The 22,852-nt window shown below is 41.1% G+C and overlaps 1 protein-coding gene across 2 annotated transcripts in view; it reads right to left on the bottom strand.

The window, feature by feature from the left end:
- The window catches only part of PLCL2 (phospholipase C like 2), a 191,606-nt gene that overhangs the window by 65,517 nt on the left and 103,237 nt on the right, over nucleotides 1–22,852 (bottom strand). For both annotated transcript variants that reach the window (XM_045503720.1, XM_045503721.1), the window contains exons 2-3: nucleotides 7,136–9,622; nucleotides 4,164–4,367 (exon numbers count right to left, since the gene is read on the bottom strand). In XM_045503720.1, coding sequence (XP_045359676.1) covers nucleotides 4,164–4,367; nucleotides 7,136–9,622 — 2,691 coding nt within the window. The remainder of the gene's footprint in view (nucleotides 1–4,163; nucleotides 4,368–7,135; nucleotides 9,623–22,852) is intronic.

Here is a 22,852-nt window from a genome sequence, read left to right as displayed (position 1 = left end):
CTATAATACCCAAGTCTGAGCTTGGCCCTGTACTGCTGCTCAGAAATGTGCAGGAATGACCACAGTCCAAAAGTTAATTTCCCAGATGTGCTTCCACATTTCTGAGCATGTTTCACTCTGTGAACTCAGCTTTCAACAGCCTACTTTTTATCATCTCTACCTGTTGAAATGTGACTCATTCTTTCATAAATTTTTTTTTCCAACATTTATTTATTTTTGGGACAGAGAGAGACAGAGCATGAACGGGGAGGGGCAGAGAGAGAGGGAGACACAGAATGGGAAGCAGGCTCCAGGCTCTGAGCCATCAGCCCAGAGCCCGACGCGGGGCTCGAACTCACGGACCGCGAGATCGTGACCTGGCTGAAGTCGGACACTTAACCGACTGCGCCACCCAGGCGCCCCAAAATGTGACTCATTCTTAAAGGTCTAGCTCAAAGGCCAATATTTCTCTGAAGTTTTCCTAATCCCTATACCTGAAACTGACCATTCTTGCCCACAAATATCCAAATAATTTGTTTACATATTTAAAAATATCTATTAGGTATCATTTTACCCTCTATGGATACACTTTACCTCTTCTATTAAATTATAAACATCTCAAGGGAAGAAAAGGCTTATTTGTCTGACAACACATGGACATTCCCACTCTCCATACCAGTCCAGTCCCTATTTTCAACAACCCCCACCCCTGATCTGCCTAGTCTAAGAAGGTATCTGTACTTCTCTTCTTCCTCTACTCCTGAATGGCTTTGACATCTGCTTTGACTCATGAATGGCTTTGACCCAGGGTTAAACGTCATCATTTCCAGGACCCAAGAAGTTACCACAAATAGGGCAAAAACACAATTTGGGCAGATTTAAAAACCCATTTGTTGGTGGTAATCACAGGAGCCATTAGGACAATCCAGGGGCTATGGAGAGGGTGACCATACAACTAATTATCTAAGCAAAGACACTTCTAAGAGTTAAAGGGAAAATTAGTAATAATGATTCTGGGATAACAGGTGTATCAGCAGGAAAGCCAAGACGTGTGGCCACCCTACACCTGGGCATTCTTTTCTAGCCTCCAGAGTGGCTTATACGTTGTTCACATTTCCATGTCCAATTCCTTCTCTGCATTCTCCTTTTTCACAAAGCAACTGGCGTATTTCTGATATACTGGTTTATTAATAAGAGTTTAGACACTGAAAAGTAATCATAGCCGTGATAGCATAAATAAATATCTGTACACTTAAGACAGGCCATGTCATGGCCCTGCCCTTACCAGAGGGCAGGCTTCAGCAGTGTAGACTGGCAATGACATAGGACTTTTGGAGGGGATTTCTCACACTATTTTTACTTCTCGCCTGGAGGCTTCGAAGTATAAATGGGAAGTCAATGAAATGAAATAAGATCTTATTCCCAAGGTTAATTTTGGGCAAATCTCAATATAACATTACAAAAATAAAGAGCTATATTTAAAGTTATAGGCTGTCCAAGGCCTCAGTACACTTCCCATTGATATTCTTTTATCTACCTTTAGTCCATTAATTGCCACAAGGTGAGAAACCATTAAGTTACTTATAAAAGGACTAAAAAACATTACAAGAGTTATTGCTATAGCAATATTACAGTTTTTAAAATTCAAATTATAATAATCTGAACTTAATTTTAAATATTTTATAGCGTAGCTTTTCAGATGGGAGTTAAAACAGAACAAATCAATAGAGCCAGGGGTATAATACAGCAGAGCTATTTCAATTAAACATTATGTAAGAGTAATTTCACAATTTAAAAACTTTCAACAAGCTAAAACATTCTGTCTTATCACTTCCGCAACCACACTACTGTAAAGCTATGTGCAGACAAGAGTTACGCAATAAGAGTTATCATTTAAGCCCAGGAAGAGGAAGGGGCAGGGAACCAAGAACACTGAGTGATTCCTGTGCCAAATACGGTGACGGGTGCTGTGAGGTTGCCCGCGTCCATAAGCCTCTTGACCACGAACCCTGAGAACCTCCTGCTCAGGGTTGGCACTCAGCCCCTGGACTAGGTCCTGGGACCTAACCCGTGTTCCGTCCACCCTGTTATCACCTACGTGGGGTACCACCACCCCAACTCTCAGGAAGTCCCTGTTAAAAAGGTTACCATGAAGAAATGCCACTGTATGACTGCCACAGAGATCAGGGTCTAAGTCATGTTAGATTTTGGCGAACAAAATAGGTCTACAAAATGTCTGACAGTTTTATTTGTTGCTTCAGGTTAAGAAGGATTTACACACATCAGCTACTTCTTCTGGCCCCTCCTCATGAAACTTGAGGAGGTGGGAACTAATTAGGTGGCCTTGGTCACAGCATGAAAGAGCTCTTCAAACTTCTTTCCCATTTTTACCTCTTCTATCTTTCCTTTTTTTTTTTTTTTTTTGGCCACAAAGGATCACAGCATAAGCTTCTTGTTTTGCTCCCCAGCTGCCTCCTACCTTCTAGTTGACTGCACGGCTTCCTGAGGACAAGGGAGATTCATGTTCATTCGTGTGACTCCTGGGACACCCAACACAAGGCTCTCCCCAGGGTTTAGATGCATTTGCCCCTGGCCTTCGTCCTTTCTTCAGGTTGACTGCCACTCTCTGTAGTTTGCTTGCAGTGACCACCGTTCGGCCCTTTATATCTCTTACACTACCATGAACTCTAAGCTAGAAATGGTAGGGACTAATTCGCATCTGCAGCTACTGCACAGGAATCTAGGAAAAAGCTCACAAGTCACCTTTTTAAGGTAATGAACTGATAAGCTGTTTTAAAATATTGTGTTCTACTGACTTGTACCTCCAGATCTTATTTACCTGAAGACTCGAGTGAATACGGTCAAGAAGTGAAGAAGATCAAGAGCAAAAGGTATTTCAAACATTTGTTTTTAGGAACAGTACGCCATGGTCAAGTCGATTTGTGAAACGGGGCATACTGTATCTATCGCCCTCTTGGGGACTCACTGTGTTAGCAAATAAAAGGCCCCAAGAAGTCCTGCAGTAAAGACATAGGATTAATTTTGTTCAAAGCAGTATTTCCCCAAATTATTTCACCACGGAACCCTTTCTCCCATGTGACATTTACTCATATCCTAAGAAACCAAGGTTTCTCTGAACACACTGTGGGAAATGCTGACCTAACGTGTTGTCTCTTTCCTTTGAATTGTAGAAATCCCTCCAAACTAAAGCTTTTAGATCAATTTACAGAACAGTCAAAAATCTTTCTGTTAGGGTTTATGATGCAAATCCCATTTCATCTTTAACACAGCAGGCTACATCGGATGAAGCCTAGGGTTCTGTGGTCTTAGCTCATGCATTTCACATGGAGGACGTAGTGGGTGTGGCCTCTTACCTCTGAGCACCCTGAGGAGCAAAGGCTGACAGCCTGGCCAATGTGGGAGAGGGCTGCCCAACAGCACCAAACCTCACAGGCTGTAAGAGCAACAGCCAGCACTCATGAGTTCTGACAACCTCCACTACGTTGTGAGCGTGAAACAGTGCTGTTCACCCACTAATTCTCCCTTAGAGCTATGCAAAGCCGAAAAACACAATAAGAGCAGGATGTGATTATGAAAATGCAAGATCTATGTAAACACACAAATGTAATATTCTAGCTATCCTGAGGATACCTCATTAACGTTAAGTTGATTACAAATTACAGGTATCTCAGAGAAGCTGCTGTAAGGAAGGAAAGCATCAAACATTATAATCATGTGATGGAAGAAATTGCCCCTAATGCTGTTTAAAACTTATTTTAGAAAAAATTAAACTTCTCACTTTTACCAGTCTCAAAAATGAAAACAAAACAAAACTGAGCAAATTTTCTCTGATTGCAGAGAAATATGAAAAAAAATTCTTTGCTATGTATGTGTAGAAAATAGTGTATGCTTTAGAAATCAATTCAGATATATTCTTGAAAAGCTAACGACTATTTAATCCAACTGAGAGAAGTGTTTCTGAATCCTGCTTTCTAAAACAACAACAAAAGAGTAAGCTCTTTCATATACAGCGAAGTCAGAGGAATAATTTTTCCAACAGAGGCACATGAAGCATGAGATAGGAAAGCACATCTTAACAAGAGCGCCTAAGTATGTCTGGTATATCGTCTGTCTTAAGATGTCTCTCTCACTCGGGCTCCATAAAAGTACAAACAACAACTCACCATGTCGTAAGTTGTTACAATCTTCTTTAGAACCTCAGGCACGATTCCCTGCAACTCCATCGTGGGATACTGCTCGCTAAGATTCAGGACCACGAGGGGTGTGTTATCAGCTCCCAGAAAGCGGGGAGATACCGCCAACATGCACTGCATGAGATTGGCCACAGAGGAGAGGCCACACAGCTCTTTGAATGACACCACTGCATTCTGTTAAGAGGAAAGAAAGGAGGCACTTTGTAATTAACCAGAGGCCTTAATTTCTCACGGATATTTTACTTGATATACTTGATTATATTTGAACTGCCTGATACAATGGTTATTAACAATGTTATGACAGAATTAGCTAATGATTATTTTATTCCAGGAAAATTTGGCTATTTTCCAAAGTAAATACAGTTATAGACATTTGCAATACCAATTTATCAGAAGTAAAATTCTTCTGAAGGGTAAAGCCTCTTTTCCGATCAAAGTTCACAGTGGTGCTAAGGCTGGTATGCAATCATGAGCAAACAAAAAGAATGGCTTCTGTACTCAAAAGAGGTAAAGAAAAAAAAATCAGGTTTAAAGTAAGTGTCAAATATGTTAGCCATCAGAAAGGGAAAAGGGTATTTGTGAGACAGAAACTTGAATGTCTCTCATCTGGTTATGCCGGCTCCAAATCTAAAGGAATTTTTTTTTTGGGGGGGGGGGTGCGGTTTAAACAACAAATTTGTTATCTCACTTATGGAGGCTAGAAGTCCAAGATCAAGGTTTTGATATGGTCTGTTCCTCTGAGGGCATAAGAAAGTCTGCTCTATCTCTGCTTCTTAGCTTTGAAAGTCATATAAAGATGAAGGCAGTGATCTGCCAGCCAAGGGATGCCAAAGATGGCCAGTAAACCACCAGAAAATTGAAAGGAATTGTGAGGGCACTGCAGTTTACTGGGGAGGCCTGCCCACCAGGAGACCGTCCCTATTAGTGTGCCCACTGATTTCAAGGTTTCTCCCTCTCTCTTTTTGCTAATCACCAGAGGTATGCCATTAAAATATCCGTTAAAGAAAACCTCTTGAGAGTGTAAAACACCATAAGCTGGCATTCTTTGAGCACTTACCAAGTGCAAAGCTACAGTAGGCATACTTACTATGTACTACCTCCTCTAATTCTCTCAAAGAGCCACGCAGTGGGTGAAGAAACTGAGTCTCGGCTGTAACCTCTCTCTGTTATTTCTCTAAGGACACACAGCTGGTAAGTGAAGGAGTCAAGATTTTGCCTGAATCTGCCGATGTTGAGACCTATGCTTTTAATCACTATGCTATAACAGCAGGTACATCCTAACCAGAATAGGAGTTATTCCAGACACACATGGGGTCCCTATCTGGGCATGGCGGCCAGAGGGGAGGAGTCCAGCCTTCCAAGTCCTGTGCCTTCTGCTCTCAGATACCCCAGTCTTAGAAATGAGTAGCACTTTGCTTTAGATTTAAACATTTTCTTATTAGTAGCTCTTTAAACATGGACATCAAACTCAATGTCATTTTGCTCAAAATCACTTGTATGTCGACTGCTTGTGACAATAAACCACGGCTGTGATATCGACAGCAGGGTCTCCCAATAATTCCATCACCCCTTCCTGTTTTATTTTCTTCACAGCCCTTGCTTGTGTCTGCAACTGACCTATGTGCTCATTCACCTACCTGCTCACGGTCTGATTCCCTCCCCCACTGCCCACTCCCAACTAAAGGGACCGCTTGTTCACAGCTGCGTCCTCATGGCCCAGACTGCATGCCTGGCAGGTGCTCGTTAAACCCTGCCACCGACTGCCCTGTCGGGGTCAGTGCAGACACGCAGCTCTGGAAACAGGATGTTCGAGCTCTGGAGAATCTTCACGGGAAGGCTGTGTCACACACACAACAGCAGCCCTGTGGCAGGGGACCGTGTGGCTTGCTCAGAGCTGAGGGTTTACCAAACCATTTTCACCCTGAGAAACAGGGAAAAGCCCTTTGGATTTCTGTTATGCTTTTACTTGGAGACAAAGAGAATAAAATTTCTCCATTGTGGTAAGGTCTTTTTAGTAATGAGGTATCTATAACATCAGTACAGGGTTGAAATCTGAATATTCTGAATCAGGTTTACTTGCTGGTGGCATTCTTCTCATAATGGTTTTATATATATATATAAAATCAACTGATACATTATATATATAATACATATATATATACACACATATATAACGCACATATATATAATACAAACACATGCCGAGCAGCTACCACAGATGTGGTCTCTCACACACTGGGCCGGGTTAGGGCCGCTTAACTCTGTGAGGCAGGCCTTAGTATATTGCTGGACATGTGGACGATCCTTAATTACACATTAATTCCTGATTGCTTTTAGTGATTATACAGTTTAGAGGTAATTATTATCTTAGACTTCTAATAAATATAGATGCCACATGTCTTTTACTTAAACAATTAAATAGCTGTCGTCTAAAATCAAGAGGAGGCTCAAAACACAAATGCAATGGCTCACTTAAGGGTTTGCTATTTTCCTAGTACTGTAGCTCCAGAAGAAAGGACTGGAACCTGTCCCTTTTATTTTGGTAAGTCCTCAAAGTGTGCTCCAGCTAAAGATAATAAAGATTATTTATTCAGAAAAACCAGAGATTCCCATGTACATTCTTAGAAAAAAAAATGGGGATCCGTTAGGCAGACAAGGACTAGGATTAACAAGGACTAGGATATGGTTATGTGAGACAGCAAATTTATTTTAATATTAATAACATTTCGTTTCAATAAAAATTGATTCTAATACATTATCAATATTTTCAATACCAACTACAGTTTTGGAAATTTAAATGATAAAAAAATGAGACTAGTGGTAAATGGTCTAATAACGAAGTGGAATTTACAAATTATTTAAAATCAAACACAGTATTAGAAAAACAAAGCCTTCACTGTGAAGAAAAGCCGTTGAGTAAATACTTAACCACAAGAACGTACCTGCATGTTCTCTCTCAGATCTGTGGCATCCCGTATAGGGGGCTGGGCATTCTTGAACACCTCATCTACAGTTTTAATCCACAATGTTCTTAAAGATGCATATTCCCTGGATTTCTTCCCTTTTCTCACAGAAAGGCCCCTTTTATGTGGTTTCCCTCCTCCTCTTCGGTTAGTAATGGCCACGTGGACAAACAAAGAAGCGTGTGCTAGGACCTCTCCAGTCAGTGACTGCAAGGGGACATGGCGGTAGCCTGTCTGTAAACATTCAAAGGGGATTGTGTACTGACCAATGAACTCATCCCCAATGTAGTCATCATCTAGTACAACAAAGCGCACCATGGCCAGTTCAGGGAGGTTGATTTGAAATTCAAAGCTTTCATCAAAAATGGGAGCATCCCCATTCTGGTGCACTGTTTTTGTCCTTTGTTCCGCACAGTCGGCAGGGATTCCGTGAATTTCAACATAGACGTAAGGATCCACTACATCACCTTTGGCACCTGATCCTTTGGGTTTGGGAAAGTTCTGCCCGCTAATGATTTTAATGTGAAGAAGCTGAGGTGAAACCCCAGGGACGGAGTCCTTTGTGTTGGCACTGAAGAAAGACACTTCCTCCCTCATGATGGCCGGCCGAAGGACATAGCCGCAGTTCCCATTCTGCCTGAACCAGCCAATATTCAGGTCCATCATCAGGCCTGGGGTCTGAAAGTTCATGGCTACGATCTGACAACCACACTTCCAAAAGTCTTGAGGGTTCATGTTACTGGAGTCAATTCTCATGGGGCTGGGGAAAACCCTAGCAAGGAAACGTTTGTTATAATTTACAAAGTCCCCTGGATTCTCATTGGCATATTTGCTGGCAAGCACTTCGTTAAATGAACACACTTCCCAGTACTTCTGAACCTGAAATGACACCTGAAATTCTTTGAACTGAACCGACTTGCAGATGCTCACCAGTTCAGACAGTTCTTTACATAGCTGAAATCGCTTCACAGGCACATTGTTGGGCTGCTCCACGTTCTCCTTTCCCATCCTCTGAGACATTTCTGCTCCCTCATCTTCATCAGTAACGTCCCCTTCTACGCCTGAGCAATTTGAGGACAGCTTCTTGGCTTTAATTAGTATCCTCCCCTTCAGGACATCTGGGGATGGCAGATAAGATTCCTCCACATTGGGTGATGTTGTATAGAGCTTGTCTCCTAAAATTTTCTTCATGTGCTGAACCATTACCTTCTGCTGTTTAATAGAACAGTGATTTTCTAAACATAAGATAAGAGGATACTCTGAAGCAAAGAATGCGTACTTGTTAATAATATCAATGACACTGCGGAAGACTATCTGAGAGGTCATGGTGTGGCCCGTGTAAATTACAGGTTCATTATCTGGCCCGTCCCATACATCTAACTCAACACTCCGGCAACCCATTTTAAGAGCTCGGATGTATCCCGTGATATCAGAGGGACCTCGGAACTGATCCTCTATTAAGTATGTATTATGAGATGAGTTTATAAAGTAATGAGACAAAGGTTGCTTCATATCTTGACAGACCTTCTTATGTTCCGGATCAAATATATAACAGTCAGGTGACATAAGGTAGTTAGTGAACCCATCTATGGAAAGCCAGCCCTTTTCCTTACCTTCTTTGGATGGCTCATATTTGTGAATAATCTCAAGGCTAATTTCCTCATTTATATGTGCCACACCCTGCTCTGCCTCAAGAAACATCATAAGGTCCTTGGTATCAAGAAATTCTTTATTGCTTGAAAACTGAACTAAAAGGAAATAAATTTCAGGTCTGGTACAAAGCTCATGGAAAACCTCAACAAATTCTTCCTTTGTGACTTCAGTACCAGCTTTGTCCTTGGATTTGTGCAATTCTTTGAACTTGAGCTCAATTTTGCTAGTTTTTAAACCGGGATTGAGGTTTCTGATGCACTGCACAGCATTACACAGAGTTATATGTCCAAGGTCTTCTACATCAATTTCACTAAACATGTGTGAAACCCAAGAAGTCCTCATGTTGTCTTGGCTACTTTCTAACATATCAAGTGTATGTTTTCCATAAGAAATTAGGTACCGCAGTCCCGTAACCCAGATGTTCGCAACATCTGCAGAGTTGGCAACCAAATCAAGCGACTCATAATTCTCTCCGTATATGACTGAAAATGCGCAGTCTTCAGATATCTGGTCAGAAATGCCATTGCTGCGGAATATGTCTGTATTTTTTCCCGTCCTCACTTCCTTAATGGATTTAATGTCAATCTTGGCTTTCTCAGAATCCTTCTTAGATGGCTCCCACCTCAGGCTCTGCATGTCGGCATCCAGTAAAAAATACCTGTGGTAAATCCTGGAGTTGGAGCGAACCTTTTTGAGTTCTGAACCCTCAACCATCGAATTGATGCAATCACTTGCACTGCTGATCTTCTTCTCTGTTGGCATGCTACTAAACGAGACTGTCTTCTTCCGTTCTCTTTTCTGTTTTGTACCATCCTGGGAGAAAAAAAATAGTGTATAAGAATAACATAAACACAGGCATCTATGTTCAAGACTAGGAATAAAAATTAAATTTTTTAGGGGCTCCTGGGTGGCTCAGCTGGTTAAGTGTCCAACTCCTGATCTTGGCTCCGGGCATGAGCTCATGGTTCATGAGACTGAGCCCTGCGCTGGGCTCTGTGCTGATAGCACTGAGCCTGCTTAGGCTTCTCTCTCTACTCTATCTCTGCCCCTTCCCACCCACCCCCCCGCCCTTCCCCGACACACACGCATGCTCTCACTCTCTGTCTCTCTCTAAATAAATAAACATTTAAAAAAATTAAATTTCTTCAAGAAAATCATTCTGTTAAGATTTCCTATTGAATGTTCTGTGATAAATGATACTCAATCACTTACAGAGCTGAGAAGGGGCCCTGGAGTTTACAGCCTAATATAAACAAGTAAAAAAAAAAAAAATCATTATTGAATAATTGCAGTCCATGGGTGTCAAAAAACACAATTTCAATAATACACAATGAAATCCTGTACAGAAAGCCGGCTACATAATTTTCAGAGCTCAGGGAAAAATGAAAACGCAGGACTCCTTGTCCAAAATCGTTAAGAATTTTAGGTGACAGAAGAGCATTAAGCCAAAGTGCAGGACCCTTCTGAGTGTGGGGCCTGCACAACCGCACAGGTCATACACCCACAAAGCAGGCTCTGCGTGTGTGCACGTCTCCCATACTCGTGTTTCTCAAAGGGCTGTCACCACGCCACTTGCCTCACAACCACCCGGGTTGCTGATTAGAAAGCAGATCCCTAGGCTCAGGGAATCAGATCTCCAAGGGTTAGTGCCCAGGAATTTGCGTCATAGGTAACACTCTGGGTGATGGGGATGCATACTAAAGTTTGAACACCACTTCCTGACCACTTGTACACACTAAGATGTCTAGACATTTCTGGAAACTATATATGCCAAAAGACCAGACAGAGCTAAGTAGTGACCACTAAATTGTGTGTTAAGTGAGTAGACACTGAAATCCCAGCAGAGATTCCTGGCTCATCAGAGTCTCCTATTAGATTAGTCACGGTTCTGAAGACTTCAGATAGGTATGGTTCTACTGTTGTGGGGGTAATGAATCTGCATCGGAGGCCTAGATTATAGCTGAGAGTGCTTCTAAATTCTAGAGTTGGGTTTATTAAAGCCTACTAGCATGCACCAGGCTAGTGCTTAGGACAATGTCACCTAGGTACTTTCAATATCAACAGGTTATTAACACTACCAAGTGAAAAACTTTCGGCAGCATCTATTTCTAAAGAAGTCTGTATCACCAACGGCACACCCCTTAACTTTCTCGCACAGTGTAACAGGTGCCCACCTTAAGATGTCAATGCCACACCTCTGTGTGTATTTTAAGTTCTTTCCCTGTGCAGACAGACACTTTTAGTATTTTCTTTACACGTTCAAATGACCTCAAAGCCTCTTTCACGATTTTCACAATTTTAACCTAAAACATGCTATTGTCTTTCAGGAGGTACGTGAAATATTTGATAAATTTTCAGTAAGTCATTATATTCATACATAGGGAATAGACATGGAGATTGAGATAATATAACTTCCGTGGCAATAAAGAAAAGAGCATGAACAATATTATACAAAAGCAATTCTAACTTTCCTGCTCTGGAAAGAATCTATTTTGAGTAAAACCTCTACATTTTAGAAAGTGATTATGCTATTCTCTGCATCTGCAATTTAAAACCACTCTTACTTTTTGACTACCTATACTTCCAAAAGCAATTTGCAGAAGGTAATTAAACTTAAACTTTAAATCATATGGGTATCATTTCCCTCAAAGTTTCAAAATGAACCATAGAGGCTTTTGTGATCTAAATGCCAAGATAAAACATAAAAGCCACAAGGCAGAGTATTTCTTTGCAATTGAATCCTCAGAACAATAAAGTGCAAAAGACATAAAAACTGTGGCAATTGTATCCATAAGATGCATTGTATCATAGCTGTTCCAGATCCCTAAAGCATAGACTGCCTTCTATCTATTCAAGCAAGTTGGCATGAAATTAAATTTGTTATCAGCCATGCATAAGGGCACGAAACAAATGTATAAATTTCCTATTTTTCAGAATAAGGATTGTCTTTACCTTTAAAAACACACATGTACCTTCAGTAAAGACAACATAGTAATTAAGTAAGGGAATTTTATAGTCTTTATAAATTATATCTCTAGATGCCACTAGTAAAAAGAAGTCACAAAGATAAATGGAGGTGCTTATCCATCTATCCATTAAGAATATATATAGCATTTCCTCAACATTGTAATCTTTTATTCTGTCAGTTACAACATATTGATTCTAACTTACTACAATTGATACATTTCAAATTCATAGTTTTCTTTGTCATTAAGACGAAAAGGCCAAATTGCAAAGCACATTAATAACATTCTTCTGTGCTCACACACCCTCATCTGTGGGATAGGCAGGAACTTAAACACCATACTTGAGGCTTTAAAAACATCGCTTTGCTTTTCACAAGCCAGCCAGGTTTTGATTGGTGAGTTCTGATCATCCACTGTAGACACACGAACGTGATGGTCACCCAAACACAGGCTGATGTAATGACAGCAAGGACCTCCCTCACCAGAGACTCTCCTGTCTCTTCTTCCCCCTCTATCTGCTGTTGCCCAGAACCATCCTGTCCTCTCTAGAGCACGCCAAAGCCTCCTTCCTCCCTGACAGATGAAGCTATTAGGAAACACGACAGAGGCATGTGCTTGCTCAGAGACCAAAAAGGAGAACAGGTGTGTGAGCTCGCCCTCACCAGCGGGTGGACCAGAATCACTGGCTGGAAACAACCAGAAGATGTGAAGGCAGGCCAGTCCCCTCTGGCCAAGAGTAAGGAAAGAGAAGGACGGAAGTCCTTGTGTGGGAGGGGAGGACAACTGAGGTTCAATGGCAGGAGATCCAGGCCCCCAGCTTGCCCAAGTCCCAGAATCTTTACCTCACACCTACTCACTTCTACTTGGCTTTCACTTTTCAGTCCAGCAGTGATCAAGTACAGTTCACTCTTGACCAACGTGAGGGTTAGGGGCACCAACCACCCACACAGTTGAAAAACCCATGTATAACTTTTGATGCCCCAAAAACTTAACTGTTCATAGCCTACTACCGACCGGAACCTTATCCATAACATAATTGGTTGATTAATAAAACATATTGTACATGCTATACGTATTACATACTATATTCTTACAACAAAGTAAGCCAGAGGAAATGTTATTAAGCAAAATGTCAGGAACGGAAAATACATTTACAGGACTAGATTGTATTTATTGACAAAAAGTCCATGTGTGAGGGGACTCACACATTCAAATCCACGTTGATCAAGGGTCAGCTGTATCAGTATCAGACCTGGAATCTATTTGCTGTGTTGTCTCTTAAGGTTAGCTGAATTTAACAGTGAAAAGTTATCAAACCATATGTGCTACATATATAGTCTTTTTACCTAAAGAAAACAAAATGCATATAACTTCCATGCACTCATCACCTAACACCAGAGGGAAAAAACACAAGTTTCTGCCGAGATGGAGGTGCCTCAAACTACTTTTAAAAAGAGCTGGCTCTTATAAGCCCTCACCATCTAAAGCTTCTGAGTGGTCAAAGAGAATGCAAATCTGGCCCACTGGTGGACTTCTGCTATCAGCACTTATTGACACCAAGAGAAGGAACAGAAGACAAATGTTCAGTCTGGAGGAAAATCGGCTTCCAAAAAACCCACCTCTACATCCACCCTGAAACGCTGAATTCTACATAAAGGCAGTGATGTCAGTGTGGGGATGGGGGCAGGACATAACACAATGAAGAAGGGGAGGCAGTATGGAAACTAAGCAGCCGTTTGTCCCTCCAGTTTGAGTCAAGTTATTCAATTTCGTTTATAAATAACATTAAAGAAAGACCTGAGATCTTTATGTTGATTGAAGGGGGCCTAGGATTAAAGAGAGTTAAGAAACACCAGGTTAAAGAAATGTCTATCCTTAAAAACAGAAAACAAAACACCCTCAGAAACAACTTGAGACCCCTTAAAGGAGCACAGTAAGGCCTGGTCTTTCTTAAGCTCAGTAACAATAACCCTGAATTGAAGGAATAAGTCACGCTGGGCACATCAGAGTTACCTTGCCAAGGTTTTTCATTCATTGTTAAAACTTTGATGTGCTCTCCAAGATGAGCAAAAAAGGGGAAAAAAAAAAAAAGGGATGTAGAGCAAAGTCGGTCACTTTGAAGGTCATTTTATACAATCAGATGGATTGAAAGGAATAAAAGAAAAGCTAGGTATGGTCAGATGTTGCTTCCCACTCACGTGGAAGTCCTCTTACTGCAAGTAACAGAAAGCTGCTTGGCCCATGGATTCTTCTCCTTGCGGGTTCCCTCTCCCATGATGCCCTCTACTGTATTACCAAGAGTTCACCCTGACCCAACTTTGGCAAGGAGTCTATGAGGGCACAGATCAGCTTATGGCTTGGGAACCTATAGGTGACTTGAAGGTCACCCATGTGACTAAGTAGAAGTTAAGATGACAGCTTAGAGGGCCACCTGGGTGACTCAGTCGGTTTAGCATTCGACTTTGGTTCAGGTCATGATCTCGCAGTTCATGAGTTTGAGCCCCGTATTGGGCTCTGTGCCGACAGTTCGGAGCCTGGAGCCTGCTTCGGATTCTGTGTCTCCCTCTCTCTCTCTCTCTCTCTGACCCTCCCCCACTCGCACTCTGTCTCTCTCTCTCTCAAAAACAAACATTAAAAAAAAAAAAAGTTGATAGCTTAAAATGTGGAAAGCCAAAGCCAAGAGAGAACATCACTCCTACCATAACAAGAAAAAGCCAGACTATCTGTAAAATCATGTTTTCTTCTATTCATCAGAGAACTGTGGTCACAAAGCAACCAAGTTCGGGACTAAATTCCAAAGAGTGACAAGCCCTTCCAAGGAGAGACAAGACATAGAAACTGTTTCATGTTTGACAGAGCATGGAGGAAGAGGCCACCAGGGAGGCCTGTGAGAGGTCTGCTAAAATTTTAAGGAATCCATAAAGGCCAAGTGTGGGCTAGTACATCAGTGTAGAGTAACCAGGAGTCCCAGACACAGGGAGAGTTTGTACTCATTTTTAAGCCTTCTTCATGGGTGCTCCTGAAAAAGATGGGGGAGGGGAGAGCAAGAGAGAGAACCCCTCTCCAGGTCACAGGCAATTAAAACTGCCTGTTTCCCCAACTACCTTACTATATTGAAGCAAAAGCTTTACACCCCTGAGGGAAGAGCAGCAAGCCGTCTTTCTCCTAGGTCCACTGGGGGAAGGGTAGAAGCAAAATCTGTCTATCTCTAAAGCCAGGCAAAGCTCTACTGCCCCAAGGGATAGGAGAACCTCTTGGACTTAGAAGCCTGCACCAATAAAAACAGAACCTGACTACCACCAGAAGAGGGGCAGAAAACTGTCTCCTGCCCAAACTCAGCACAGATACTCCCTTCTATGGGAAGCAGGGCAGGAATGCTGACAAGGTCCCAGCCCTGATGCACAGGAGCAGAGGGCTGCCTAATATTGAAACGAGACCAGGAGGACCAACAACTCCCCCAGACTCGCCCAGAAGCCCAGCACCGAGTAACAGGCAGTGTACCATGGAGGAGGGGTAAGAACATGGAGAGAGATCCCTTTCTCACACAGACTTTGTAGATGAAAGCTGAGGGCAGAACAGGAACAATGAGTAGACCCTCTGGGACCCTAGCCCCCACCTCAACACAAGGTTATGGTGGCCCACTGGTGGAGAAATGTAAAGTCAGTGGTACACTGAAGGTAACAATGGCAACTCAAAATACAAAACCAGCTCAATTATGGACTAGATTGGCTTAACTTCCCCAACACTAATGACCCAGAAGAGGAAGAGGCATGTTCATTTCTCAGCATAAGTACTCTTTACCTCAGTCTTTATTAAACATGATGCCTAGCATTCAATCCAAATTACAGGACACACACACACACACACACACACACACACATACCCCACATTACCCTCTACCCAAGACAGGTCACAATCAAGCTGCTGAAAAACAAATAAAAAAAGAAAAAAATTTTAAGTTATATACAGAGGAATATACATCAGAATTATGATCCAGATGGGTTACAGGTAGTCCACTTACATCTAACCACAGGGCATCTACTTGACCCAGCTTGCTAATGTACTCCATGTAATGAATAGTTTTCGAAAGTTATTCCCTTTTAAAGGACTGTAGTCCCTAAATTCTCCTGTGCTTCCACCAACAAAGGTGTCCTTAAGCTATGGGTAGGTCTCTGAAGGGTCACAGGTGGGTTTCAGAGACCCCAAAAGACTGTGATTGGATTCTGAAAGTGATATGCAAACCCATCCCTCCTCCTCTTAAGAGGTTTAGAATCATGGCCCTTACTTTTAAAAAAAAAATTTTTTTTATGTTTATTTATTTTTGAGAAAGAGGGAGACACAGAGTGCAAGCAGGGGAGGGGCAGAGAGGGGGAGACACAGAATCCGAAACAGGCTCTGGGCTCTGAGCTGTCAGCACAGAGCCCAACGCAGGGCTTGAACTCACAAACCGCGAGATCATGACTTGAGCTGAAGTCGGTCGCTCAGCTGACTGAGCCACCCAGGCGCCCCATCATGGCCCTTATTAACATAAGCTTCCAGAGGCAAAGAAAGAGATGATCATTTTCTAAAAATGAATGTCAACCTTAAATGTTAAAGGCAAAGGATATGTGTTTTTTAGGGTTGTCAAGGAAATTTTAAGGCTCTCCAAAAGAGAAATGACAAACTGAGAGACAAGAAAGCAAAAGAAAACTACATAATTCATGGATAGAAGTAACAGAATTTTACTAACAAAAACAGCAAAGTCAATCAATCGTAGCGTTCTTATTCATAGCTGTGAAACGTTTTTCTTTATTCCAAGGTAGAACAAAATAATCCAACAGTTTATAAACTTTTTAGTTTACAAGTTACCCACAGAAATACCATGAGCCACAAAATGGGAGCTAGTATTGCATATTCTCTATGCCTCCATTTCCCACTTGTAAAATAGAGATTAAAAAAAATACCTGTGTCCCCCATGTGTTATTTATAGTATCTACCTCATAGGGTTCTTATAATGGATAAGTGAGTTCATAGTTGGAAAGTGCTCTAAATGCTGTCTGAAGGTTTGTACCTTCTTTATTGCTGCTCAATAAATACATTTCAGGCTGAAATTATTTCTTCATGAAATAAAAATAAAAAGAAACACTATCATAAATGTACAATTGCAATACTCTAATCACTTAGAATTTGTTGAAAGTTAGTCCCATTCCAGACGAACAGAATGAGCACATTTCCCCTCTGGGTCTTTTTTCACTAAGGTTACTAGTTAACGCTACTTGTAGGACCCAGTGGATGTCATGCCTAAGACACACCGGGAAACTGTCAAAGGCAGCCCGGTGCCCTCTCAGAATAAAGCTTCAACAGGTTGCACCACGACATTCATAGCAATGATCCCCATAATATTTTTGTCTAAAAACTAATCAAATGACTTCACTCAAAGCAGTTTCTGATAAGAATTATTCAGGTGATTCCTTCTACCTCATACTCCCATACCATAATATTTCCTACAGTGTTCAAAATAACTCCATGCAAAGAAAACACATTTCCAATTCCTGTAAAATGAAGTTTTCAAGGTCAGGTTAAAGCTTCCAAATCATTTGATGCAATGGGTTACACTTGCTCTGAAAAGAATAGGGTCTTTAATTATGAAAGCAGAGGATCGCAATGGAATACAATTATTTTCATGAAAATACTCTTTTTTTAATTTTTAAATTTTTATTTATTTTTGAGATGAGAGGGAGGGGCAGAGAGAGGGAGATACTGAATCTGAAGCGGTCTCCAGGCCCTGAGCTGTCAGCACAGAGCCCGAAGCAGGCTTGAACCCATGAACTGTGAGATCATGACCTGAGCCAAACTCAGATGCCCAACCGACTGAGCCACTCAGGCACACCATGACAATACCCTTTTGGTGAAACACATTCACTGCCACTGAAATAGTTATTCAAAGTAAATTTACAAAACCATAATGTATGTCTGTGTCCAATGTAAACTGCAATAACATCTATTGGTTTTCTCCAGTAATGAAAAACTTAATGGTGAGCACGGAGCTCCTATAAACTAAATAAGCGCTACTTTACATTCCAGTGAAAATACTGATCCTAATGAATTTTAATTTATGATCTATAATAATGGTACTTAAGTGGCCCACTTTGGTGTGAAAACTGTCAATGTTTCCCAACTGTGTATATGGTAATTCCTTATTCAGCACACTATAAAGCCTGCTGACTTCCTATACTACAGAGCTATTTCAAGATGTGGCTACATAACTTTAATTGTTAATAACTGTTTGGTAAATCATACTGAATTTTAAAAGCCATGCAAGTTGAATCATATAACATGTAATCTTAGCTGCAAATACAATTGATTCTAGGCATAACTCCTCAAATCACAATTTTCTACCTAAATTGTGCTGGTTCTTCAGTATTTCAGGATAGCATAGGAGGAAGAATTTATTTTCCTCACTTCTTATCCTTAAATCTATCATTGCTTGGCATCAAGGGGAGATGATGGACATCCAGGGGTAGTCAGGATTCAGAAGGAAAGCTTCAGGGGCTTCCTGGCTGGCTCAGTTGGTACAGCATGTGACTTGATCTCGGGGTTGTGAGTTCAAGTCCCAGGATGAATGTAGAGATTACTTAAAAATAAAATCTTAAAAAAAAAAGGAAGGAAGGAAGGAAGGAAGGAAGCAAGGAAGGAAGGAAGGAAGGAAGGAAGGAAAGCTTTGCAGAGACCAGTAAGCAGGCAGGGCTTCTGCCTTGGGGCCACACCCACCACAGCGAAGGAGGCGCAGTAGGTCTTACAGTCAGAAGTGTTAGTATTTCCACAATTATTTTAGAATGAAATTTTAAAAGGAAAACTGCTTCACGGACAATTTACTACGCAATCATCTTGTTTATTATTTCCTATCTTATTTTATAGGAAAAACAAACTTCTTCCTGGGGCTTTTTTTAATCCAATGTTTTATCTGCATATGAAATTAGTGTATGTGAACAATTAGATCAGAAAAAAAAAAGAAACAAAATAATGAATCACATAAAAGGGAAACCTTACTTTCTACAAAATATTCTTTTAAGTTCTGAGCCATTCATGCGGCTACACTCGCCCAGCCCTCAATGCCGTCTCTTCCCCAAACTCATACAGTAGAGTCTCTACCCTATTATTTAACACTTAATTATAGTCTTATTCATTTCTCTAATTGTTTCATGTGGGTTAGCCTTATCTCCTCAAGCGGAAAATGAACTTTTTGAGGAAATGGGCTATGTCTTATATTCTCCAGCCCTTGGCTGGATCAACGCTGGCAGTCAGAATAGTAACCCCTTATGAGGACCTGGTAACCTCAACGATAAAGGGGTCAACTCAACAAGAGGATGTAACATTTATAAATATTTATGCATCTGACATAGGAGCGCCTAAATATACAAGGCACATATTAGCAGACCTAAACAGAGAAATACACAGCAATACAATAATAGGAGGAGACCTTAAAACCCCACCTTCTTCAATAGATAGATCAGAAAGAAAGAAAATCAGTAAAGAAACACTGGCCTTAAGTGACATGTAAGACCAGATGAACTTAGCAGATATGTACACAACATTCCATCCAAAGGCAACAGAGTACACATTCTTCTCAAGGGCAGATGGAATGTTCTCCAGGATAGATCATGTTAGGCCACAAAATAAGTCTTAAAAATTTATGAAGACTGACACCATATCAAGCATCTTTTCTGACCACCCTGGTATGAAATTGGAAATCAATCACACAAAGAAAACTGGAAATTCACAAGTACATGGAGATACAATAAAATGCTACTGAACAACCAGTGGGTCAAAGAAGAAATGATACCTTGAGACAAATGATACCAAAGAAGAAAAATACCGTGAGACCAATGAAAATGGAAACACAACATACCAAAACATATGGATGTGGCGAAAGCAGTTTAAGAGGGAAATCACAGCAATAAATACCTACATTAAGAAACAAGAAAAATCTCAAATAAACAACCTAAGTTTACCCTCAAGGAACCAGAAAAAGAACTAAGCCAAAAGTTGGTCAAAGGAAGGGAATAGCAAAGATCACAGGGGAAATAAATGAAATAGAGACGAATAAGATAATGGGAAAGATCAATGAAACCAGGAGTTGGCTTTTTGAAAGGATAAACAGAATAGACAGACCTGTAGCTAAAGAGAGAGAGGACTCAAATAAAATAAAAAATGGAAGAGGAGATGTTACAACTGAAACCAAAGAAATGCAAAGGAAGGGTATGTTAATTCTTCTTTAAATGTTTGGTAGACAGAACTCACCAGTGAAATCATCTGCTATTGGGCTGTTCTGTGTTGAGAGACTTTCACACCAATTTTAAAGCACTTACTTTTCAATTTTTTTTTATTTACTTTTTTTTGGAGGGGGGTAATACCTGAAGTAGATGTTTTTTTTAATATGAAATTTATTGTCAAACTGGTTTCCATACAACACCCAGTGCTCATCCCAAAAGGTGCCCTCCTCAATGCCTATCACCCACTTTCCCCTCTCCCCCATCAACCCTCAGTTTGTTCTCAGTTTCCAAGAGTCTCTTATGGTTTGCCTCCCTCCCTAACCTTTTCTTTTTTTCCTTCCCCTCTCCCATGGTCTTCTGTTAAGTTTCTCAGGATCCACATAGGAGTGAAAACATATGGTATCTGTCTTTCTCTGTATGGCTTATTTCACTTAGCATAACACTCTCCAGTTCCATCCACGTTGCTACAAAGGGCCATATTTCATTCTTTCTCATTGCCACGTAGTATTCCGTTGTGTATATAAATCACAATTTCTTTATCCATTCATCAGTTAATGGGCATTTAGGCTCTTTCCATAATTTGGCTATTGTTGAAAGTGCTACCATAAACATTGGGGTACAAGTCTGCCTATGCATCAGCACTCCTGTATCCCTTGGATAAATTCCTAGCAGTGCTATTGCTGGGTCATAGGGTAGATCTATTTTTAATTTTTTGAGGAAACTCCACACTGTTTTCCAGAGCGAAAGCACTTACTTTTTTAATAGTGCTTTTTGTACACTGTGCACATGCTTTTATTATTGAGCATGCCTGTAAGATGCGTTTGTTTATTAAATACATGTGCTAGCTACTAACAGATTGTGTATGCTAGAAAACGTTCACAAAATTAAACTGAAGTTCTAATATTTTCTTCCAGGCTTACCCAACTTGGCAACTGCTACTCCAAACCCTGAGTCCCAAGTTCAGTGCTAAGGCCCAGCAGGCTCTGGAGGCCCCTCCCCTGCTGTGCAGCTCTCAGCCCTAAAAACCTTGCAGGACTTCTCAGATCCCGAGTCTCTATTTCACAGAGCTTGTCCTGGATGAGGTCAGTGGTCTGTGGCTCCCCTTTCTTCTTGTTCTTCATCCAGACAAACTCTGGACAGATCCTTCAAACACCCTAACTCCTTCCTGTTCCTGGTGAGTCTGCCCTCTACTACTCATTCCACTCTGCCTTCCAGGAAGAAGGAATGACTAGTATAAAGACCCTGAGACCCATATGAACTTGAGTACTCCAGCACACAAAGGAGACCAGTGTGGCTGATGTGTAGTTAGCTGGGTAAGACTGGAAGGGGATGAAACCACAGAGAGGCAGACGCTAGATCCTGCAGAATCTTACAGGAAGGCACTGGATTTCATTCCAAGGACAACTCCTTAAAGAAGACTGCTGTGGTCTCATTTGGCCTTTTAACATAGGGCCAAGTGGACAGTAGTTGAGGATGAGGTAAAAGCAGAGAGACAACCACAGCACCCCACATATGGGATGATGGTAGCTGGAGTCACAGTGGTGACAGATACAGAGAGAGGAGGATGGCTTCACAATGTCAGTGACAGAGGTGATGACACTGGCTAATGGACTGGAGGCAGCACGTGAGAAAATGGAAGAATCTGAGACAGCTGCCAAGTTCCTGGCTCAGCGAAATGGTACACAATGGTGACATCTAATTAGATGCGAATATTGAGGGATAGTTTAGGGGCCTGAGGACTGAAAGGAAAGTGAGGAATAAAGACAGTGAGTGTGGTTAACTCCATAAAGAAGGTAGTTAGAGGGAGGGAAAGAGTTTATTCACACCAGAGACCATAGAGCAGTTTTCTATGCTGCAGGGATTCACCCAGTAAAGAAGGGAAATTAACAATGCAGGAGAAAGAGAACGTGTCTCTGAAGGAGCAAAGTCCTCTGGGAAAGCAAGAGGAGATGAGATTGTCATTAGCTTCCCCCAAGGGGTGACTTTTGAGCTGGATCCTGATGGAAGATGAAAAGGAAGGGAAGGCTAATCAGAGGGAACAGCATATGCAAAGAGACAGGAAAGAGCCTACAAGGTTTGAAGCCGCTCATGGGGCCTGGGAGCAGCGGAAGGGGAAGCAGACCAGAGGAGGCTGGATGTGAGTCAGCAACTCCTCTGAGAAGGTCTCCCAAGCTTGGGAGTGCATGCTACTGTGCCACAGACAGAAAAAATACAAATATGTGCAAATATTTGATATCATACGCATTTTTCCTGTGTGTGCAAATACAACTCACCACCTGTTTTAAAAGGTCAACAAATGAAAAAGGCCCCATTTGTTTTACAACTTTAGAATCACCAGTCCATTTATGTAGGCATTTATTTTATTTCTGCCTTAACAGTCTAATAAAACTGAGCTCAAGGATATATCATGTTTACATGTTACACAGTTTATCAACCCCCCTGAATGAATGAACTCAAAGATTACTACTTCAAACACCAGACAGAAACTTGCAAACTTCTAAAATAACTTCTAAATGGTCAACAATTATCTCAAAATGTTATATAGTACACATTGTTACAGTCCAATTTTTTTTTTTTAATTATTGAACATCCTTAAAATTAAAGTCAATTCCAAACCTACCGCTTTCCTCCTTAGAGGTGTTATATGCAAATAAAAGATTTTCTAACACAAACATCGGCTGAAATGGCACAGACATGCCTTCACAACTTTTGTGTCTACTTGATATACAGCAATGACATATACACTTTAGGTCAGGGCCACAGTAAGACTTTTTTTAATTTTTTTATTAAAAGCCACACTTGGGTTAAGAAATCAATAGAAATGC

Source organism: Leopardus geoffroyi, chromosome C2 (assembly GCF_018350155.1).
Source record: "Leopardus geoffroyi isolate Oge1 chromosome C2, O.geoffroyi_Oge1_pat1.0, whole genome shotgun sequence".
NCBI lineage: Eukaryota > Metazoa > Chordata > Mammalia > Carnivora > Felidae > Leopardus > Leopardus geoffroyi.
This window is presented reverse-complemented; position numbering and strand designations above follow the sequence as displayed.